Consider the following 7,431-nt stretch of genomic DNA (forward strand, 5'->3'; position numbering starts at 1 on the left):
AACCAGGCGATGGTGTACCTCAAATTGTATGGCAAAGTTGAAAATAAAGAACCCATTACACATACATGTACTTTAATTTCAATCCACCCAATAGTTTTTGAGAAAATGGGTTTACAAGATTTAGCTCTGGAAATGTGAAATTGTGCAAGTATATATTCATGTGTGTGAGTGAGGGTGTGGGAGTTGAATGTGTATGAGTGGGGAGAGAGAGAGAGAGAGAGAGAGAGAGAGAGAGAGAGAGAGAGAGAGAGAGAGAGAGAGAGAGAGAGAGAGAGAGAGAGAAAACAATGAAAACAACATTCTTGTTACTGATTACAAATCATGATATGTATTTCTATGTGTGTATGAAAGAGAATTCAACAAATAATAATAAGAAAGTGCAACAGTTCTTACTTTGTGTTGAATAAACAATAGATCCAGAGGAGCGAATTACTGTGTGGTTGTGTTTACTTTGACACGTGCTTTCTGTACCTGAAACTTTTACCGTGACCGTGATTTGCCACTGGTGTTCGTGATCGTGAAAACAAAAATCAAGGTAACTGTGATCGTGAAAGCTAAAATTTCCCTTCCCGTGATCGTGATGATACCCCCCCTTTGGGGCCCTCAATCCTGAAGGGTGTGCACATCTGTAAGGCGTTGGATCCCGAAGGGTGTGCATATATCTAAGACAACGAATCCTGAAGGTTGTGAATATCTGTAAGGCGTAGAATCCTGAAGGGTGTGCACATCTGTAAGGCGTAGAATCCTGAAGGGTGTGCATATCACTAAGCCAACGAATCCTGAAGGGTGTGCACATCTGAAGGGTGTGCACATCTGTGAGACGTAGAATCCTGAAGGGTGTGCACATCACAAAGACAACGAATCCTGAAGGGTGTGCACATCTGTAAGACGTAGAATCCTGAAGGGTGTGCACATCTGTAAGACGTAGAATCCTGAAGGGTGTGCACATCTGTAAGACGTAGAATCCTGAAGGGTGTGCACATCTGTACGGCGTTGGATCCCGAAGGGTGTGCATATATCTAAGACAACGAATCCTGAAGGTTGTGAATATCTGTAAGGCGTAGAATCCTGAAGGGTGTGTATATCTCTGTAAGGCGTAGAATCCTGAAGGGTGTGAATATCTGTAAGGCGTGGAATCCTGAAGGGTGTGAATATCTGTAGGGCGTGGAATCCTCAAGGATGTGAATAACCTGATGGGGTAAAACCCTGTATAACTAGGCGTACAATCCTGAAGGGCACGGTGCGCACATCTGTAAGGCGTAGAATCCTGAAGGGTGTGAATATCTGTAAGGCGTAGAATCCTGAAGGGTGTGCATATCTGTAGGGCGTAGAATCCTGAAGGGTGTGAATATCTGTTGGGCGTAGAATCCTGAAGGGTGTGAATATCTGTAAGGCGTGGAATCCTGAATGGTGTGAATATCCTGATGGGGTAGAATCCTGAAGGGTGTGAATATCCTGATGGGGTAGAATCCTGAAGGGTGTGAATATCCTGATGGGGTAAAATCCTGAAGGGTGTGCGGCATGTCCGCTGCACCTCGTCGACAGCGAGCTACGCCAAGCCGTAATTGTAAGCTGGACTCGGATAGTAGAACTGCTCGTGTGGTTGTAACTTCAGGCGATCATGCCTCTTCACCTTAGTTGTGAATACAGATCTGCAACAGAAAAGTCAAGTTGAAGTAAGATGAACATACGTCCATGCGGGATCCAAACGCAGCTGTGCCTCAGGTTCTTGCGTCAGACCAGGAGCCGTCATCTTGGCCCCGCCGTCATATTACGATTCTCGGCCTCGTTGATCTTGTATAAACTCCACACTGAACAACAAAAACACCCTTCGATTGTACTGATGAGCGACCTTGGGTATCTTACATTCATGAGGCCAAATTTGTCCAACCAATTTTTTTTTTATTTAACTTAGAAATGTTATTCATCCTAAAATGTTTCCCTTCTCATTCAAGGGACGTAACCACGTTTTCGAATTTTTTTGGTGAAATCTATTAAATTTCACCACCAATTTTCTTCACATGCAAGAAAATGACATGCATTTCGTTCTTAAATAATTTCACTTCATTTTAATTTTACCAGGAAACATTTCAGTCTCGAGTATAAATCGAGGGGGAATATTATGACGGCAGGGCCAAGATGACGGCGTCACACCGGCACATTCATTGCCTGTGGGAACATCTATTTACATGAAACCACATACGTTTATGGATGATTTGAAAGGGAATAGTTAGTCCAGGACACCTCTTGTAATAATATCGCTTTGTTACTTAAAACTGAGCAAATTAGGAATAAAACGACGCGCGGGTATGACCCTGTTTGCTTCGCCTAAACGGCATCTAATACTAGGCTAAGATGTTCTGAGAGAGAGAGAGAGAGAGAGAGACAGAGACAGAGAGAGAGAGAGAGACAGAGACAGAGAAACAGAGACAGACAGACAGACATAGACAGACAGACACACAGAGACAGAGACACACAGAGACAGACAGACCTGCGAGCGACGAAAAGAGAGAGAGGCAGAGACAGAGGAAGACAGACAGACAGACAGACAGACAGAGACAGAGAGACAGAAAGACAGACCTGCGAGCGACGAACAGAATGAGGCAGATGGAGAAGAAGATGATGTAGGATTCAGGGCACCACTGTCTCCACATCTTGTCCTCAAGCACAATGAATTTCTTCACCACGTTCAGGATAGCCATAGTTGCTGGGTGCATAGTGAGCATCACCCCTAAGATTGGCAGTGTCACGCTCAGCAACAGTCGTAAGAAGTCCATCATCTGAAATCATAACCCGTCAACTAAGATAATGACGTCAGGACTGCATACCAAGATATCATGATATTACAATGTCATTGCCACGGACATGGTGACACAGCAACAGTCGTAAGAAGTCCATCATCTGAAATCATAACCCGTCAACTAAGATAATGACGTCAGGACTGCATACCAAGATATCATGATATTACAATGTCATTGCCACGGACATGGTGACACAGCAACAGTCGTAAGAAGTCCATCATCTGAAATCATAACCCGTCAACTAAGATAATGACGTCAGGACTGCATACCAAGATATCATGATATTACAATGTCATTGCCACGGACATGGTGACACAGCAACAGTCGTAAGAAGTCCATCATCTGAAATCATAACCCGTCAACTAAGATAATGACGTCAGGACTGCATACCAAGATATCATGATATTACAATGTCATTGCCACGGACATGGTGATACAGCAACAGTCGTAAGAAGTCAAAAATCTGAAATCTTAACCCGTCAACTGAGATAATGACGTCAGGACTGCATACCAAGATATCATGATATTACAATGTCATTGCCACAGACAGGGTGACACAGCAACATTCGTAAGAACTCCATCATCTTAAATCATAACGTCAGAAGTCTGTCGTATGAAAATAATTATGACGTACACAATCTCATCGAGGCTGGGTGCATTGGGAAATCATGAAATCACAATGGTATTACTAATAAACACAGGATAGCCACACAATCATAATCTCGGCATTGGTAGTATAACATTAACACACTCAGCGCAAGTGGTAAGAACTCCATCATCTGAAATCAGAACCCATCAACTGAGATAATGACGTCAGGGCTGCATACCCAGATATCATCAGAAGTCCGTCATCAGAAATGATCGGATTAACTGAAATAATGCGATCACAGTGTCTTCAGTAAACGGAGGATGGTCACAGAGGCTGGATGCATCACAGTTATCCCTCCTTCAATAGACAGTTTTATACCCGACAGTTGTAGGAACTTTATCATCTTTAATCATGACGTCAGAAATGCATCACCTGGAATTTTGACGTCATAGACAGTTTCTTCCGGCCTAATACAGCGCAGTAAAAGAGTGGATGTATCACTATGATACTCACCAGTAGCGTTGATTCTGCACGGTCAGATACTGTATTACGTCAACAATTTTTTAGCCCCTTAAATTGATGTCACAGTTTCATTTTAATCTTTTTTTTAACAATTGCACTTTCTCTCTCTCTCTTTCTCCACCCTCTCTCTCTCTCTCTCTTTGTCTCTGTCTGTTTCTCTTCCCTCCCTCTCTTTATTCTACCCCCACCTCTCTCTCCGTTCTTCCCGTTCTCTCCATCTAACACATAATGATCCAAGGACAAAACGGTAAAAAAAAAAATAAAAAAAAACCACGCACCAAAATGAGCCCAAAGTACCCAAATCATACTGAAAATCCAACCAAAATTATACCCAAATTTTGCACCAAGTTTGCCAAACCTACCGTCATGTGACTGAAATAGTCAAACAGATGCACAACAACAGGCGTGTTGGGAGGGCACGGAAATTGCGATTGGTACTTCCCGAGGCCTGAGAGGGAGAGCACCCACGACAAGGACACGATGAGCACGTCCAGCACGAAGAGCATCCACATCACTGTGTCGTTGGACATGAGTTTGCTGGCAGAAGGGTCGAGCTTTGGCAACCAGGTGAGGAAACCCGTCCAGGCCACGATGCAGAGCTCCTCTGTGGTCCGATAGGTCACCCGAACCATGTCTAGGACGTGCTGCTGTGGAAGTGCTAAAAAAAAAAAAGTGTTTTGCTTGCTGCTTTTGTGTTAGTTGAGTTCCTCTGTGGTCCGATAGGTCACCCGAACCATGTCTAGGACGTGCTGCTGTACTGTGGAAGTGCTAAAGAAAATGTGTTTTGCTTGCTGCTTTTGTGTTAGTTGAGTTCCTCTGTGGTCCGATAGGTCACCCGAACCATGTCTAGGACGTGCTGCTGTACTGTGGAAGTGCTAAAGAAAATGTGTTTTGCTTGCTGCTTTTGTGTTAGTTGAGTTCCTCTGTGGTCCGATAGGTCACCTGACTCATGATCAGGATGAGGATTTTAGCTGGTTGGTTTATTGTTTTTAAACGTCCCTTCAACCGATAAAGCTGTTTGTTTCCTTCATCAGTCAACACGACAGTCTCCGTGTTGGAAACTATTTACATTTTAATAGGTCTTTCACTGTGGAATGAAGAAGGTTCTTTGAAAAGCTCATGAATGCCTTTTCACACTGTCACTGGATTTCGATGAAGTGCAAAGGAAATGTATTAGTTACTTGCTGCTTTTGTGTCAGTTGAGATTTTGTACTGATAGTGCTGAGGATCTATCGAGGAGGTTCTTGTATATAGGCCTATCCTTGTTATATCCTTGTTATTGACTGCTATTGTGTTAGTCGAAATCTTTCGGGGTCCGGCAGGTCATCTGAACCATGGCAATTAATGCTTTAGGTCTAGATGAGCTTGCTGTTGATGTTTGTCTTCTGCTGTTTTTGTGTCAGTTGTGGCGTGGGTGGATTCGAGGTTCGTGTCGCTACTTAAATCATTTCTTTTTGTCGTTGTCGTCGTCGTCGTCGTTTATGATGTTGTTGTGGTGGTGTTGGTTTCAATCATTTCTTTTGATTACCTCTTGTGGCCGCTAATCCGGATCCGAATGTCAGACTTCTAGATTTGTACTTTCCTGGTAAGCATGTTCATCAAATAATACAATTAAAAGCACCAACCACTGCTGTAAGACAGTGGTGGATACATGTTTAAGTTTTCTCAGGATTATATGAAAGAATCAGCTGTATTTTCCCTCTTTCCTGAACACAGTGCCATGAAGTTCTGTCTGTCTACGTCAGTTTTATTGATGACGTAAGTAATGTGCGTCAATACTTTTTTTTTGGACCTGAAGATTTTCATTCATGTCTTGCGAAGATAAATATTGACCCAAAAAACCAAAACCATGGAAACTAGGTTGGCGCAGAGTTCTGTGGCCACACCTTCTGTTTAGTTACTTCAATTCACATTGCAGTAATTTGCAGGTGCACATTATGAAATGAAGGAAAAGGATTTGTTCGAGCTTGTTAATGGGGGGGGGGGGGGGAGGGAGGGGGGGGGGGGTTCTTGGAGAAAGTTAGCCTATAGATGCAACCTGCGTTTTGCCGCATTGACTGTGCAATCTTTTGCAATATTGATCTACTCCTTTCGGTTGTTTGTTTGTCACTTCATAGACCATTTTCAGTTTTTGATTACTGAAACATACAGACACTTTTATAACCTAACAGACAGGCAGACAGACACAGCACGCATGCACACGCACGCGCACACACACACATACACAAAAGCACGCACTACTGTTTGGTTTCCGTAGAAACAATGAGCCATTTAATGAGTGAAAACAAGTCATATCTACGCTATGTCTTTATTCAATTTTGCACAGAGAATTTCAAAAACAGCCGATAGTAGGGGAAGGGCTCCTAATATGGACCACTTTTTACATTTAGTCAAGTTTTGACTAAATGTTTTAACATAGAGGAGGAATCGAGACGAGGGTCGTGGTGTATGTGTGTGTGTGTGTGTGTGTGTGTGTGTGTGTGTATGTGTGTGTGTGTGTGTGTGTGTCTGTCTGTCTGTGCGTGTGTGTGTGTGTGTAGAGCGATTCAGACCAAACTACTGGACCGATCTTTATGAAATTTGACATGAGAGTTTCTGGGAATGATATCCCCGGACGTTTTTTTCTTTTTTTTCGATAAATACTTTTGATGACGTCATATCCGGCTTTTTGTAAAAGTTGAGGCGGCACTGTCACACCCTCATTTTTCAATCAAATTGATTGACATTTTTGTAAAGCAATCTTCGACAAAGGCCGGACTTCGGTATTGCATTTCAGCTTGGTGGCTTAAAAGTTAATTAATGACTTTGGTCATTAAAAACCTGAAAATTGTAATAGGTTTTTTTTATATAAAACGATCCAAATTTACGTTCATCTTATTCTACATCATTTCCCGATTCCAAAAACATATAAATATGTTATATTTGGATTAAAAACAAGCTCTGAAAATTAAAAATATAAAAATTATGATCAAAATTAAGTTTCCGAAATTAATTTAAAAACAACTTCATGCTTTAGATTTATCTGTTTCGGGTTGATGAGAGCATTATTTGAAGCACACCAGGAAACTAAAGAAGCTTATCAAAAACAGAGTGAAAATAAGTGAAATTATCAACTTCCACAAAAACAAGACTATTTGTTATATTTTATTTACATCTCGAGGGCTAGTTATAGGTTATTTCCAGCAAACTTCTTAATGAATTAATGAAAATAGCCTTTAGCTTTTATTTTCTTTGATTTGTTAAAGGTGGTCCATATTAGGGGACTCGCACATACTTTGAGATTTTGCTATTATTTTTTGTTTGCAGTAGAAACTCGGGGTCAACACTGCTAAAATGTAACAAATACGGTCTTAGCTGTCATATATAGCAATTTGTGTGTGATAAAAGCTTTGGCTGTGGACAGAAACGAGTCCGTTTTAGGTGGCAAATGTAGAATGAACCCTCCCAAAAGTGAAATAAAAGAGAAAAAGCCTAACGGTTTTGAGGTTTGTGTTTCTGCAACAGTTTTGACATGTGCAA

The 7,431-nt window shown here is 41.8% G+C and overlaps 2 protein-coding genes across 2 annotated transcripts in view; both read right to left on the reverse strand.

Annotated features, from left to right (window-relative positions):
* Nucleotides 1-381: 381 nt before the first annotated feature.
* On the reverse strand, nt 382-4,683 carry LOC138948853 (uncharacterized). The gene is made up of 3 exons (XM_070320477.1): nt 4,275-4,683; nt 2,581-2,780; nt 382-1,652 (listed from the first exon to the last, which is right to left on the reverse strand). Exons 1-3 carry the CDS (start codon nt 4,542-4,544, stop codon nt 1,550-1,552), a joined length of 573 nt encoding a protein of 190 aa, XP_070176578.1. The 5' UTR covers nt 4,545-4,683; the 3' UTR covers nt 382-1,549.
* A 2,244-nt stretch (nt 4,684-6,927) lies between these two features.
* LOC138948854 (uncharacterized) overlaps nt 6,928-7,431 on the reverse strand; it is a 24,816-nt gene continuing 24,312 nt past the window's right edge. The window contains exon 15 of the mRNA XM_070320478.1: nt 6,928-7,431. This exon is cut by the window's right edge and continues 2,395 nt beyond it. The gene's annotated coding sequence lies outside the window, so the exon portion shown is untranslated.

Source organism: Littorina saxatilis, linkage group LG15 (genome assembly GCF_037325665.1).
Source record: "Littorina saxatilis isolate snail1 linkage group LG15, US_GU_Lsax_2.0, whole genome shotgun sequence".
Classification (NCBI taxonomy): domain Eukaryota; kingdom Metazoa; phylum Mollusca; class Gastropoda; order Littorinimorpha; family Littorinidae; genus Littorina; species Littorina saxatilis.

Coding starts and splice junctions, on each gene's coding strand:
- LOC138948853 (XM_070320477.1), bottom strand. CDS start 4,544: ATGGTTCGGGTGACCTATCGGACCACAGAGGAGCTCTGCATCGTGGCC. Junction 2,781..4,274: donor ACTATTTCAGTCACATGACG/GTAGGTTTGGCA, acceptor TTATGATTTCAG/ATGATGGACTTCTTACGACT. Junction 1,653..2,580: donor ATTCTGTTCGTCGCTCGCAG/GTCTGTCTTTCT, acceptor TTTCTGTTGCAG/ATCTGTATTCACAACTAAGG.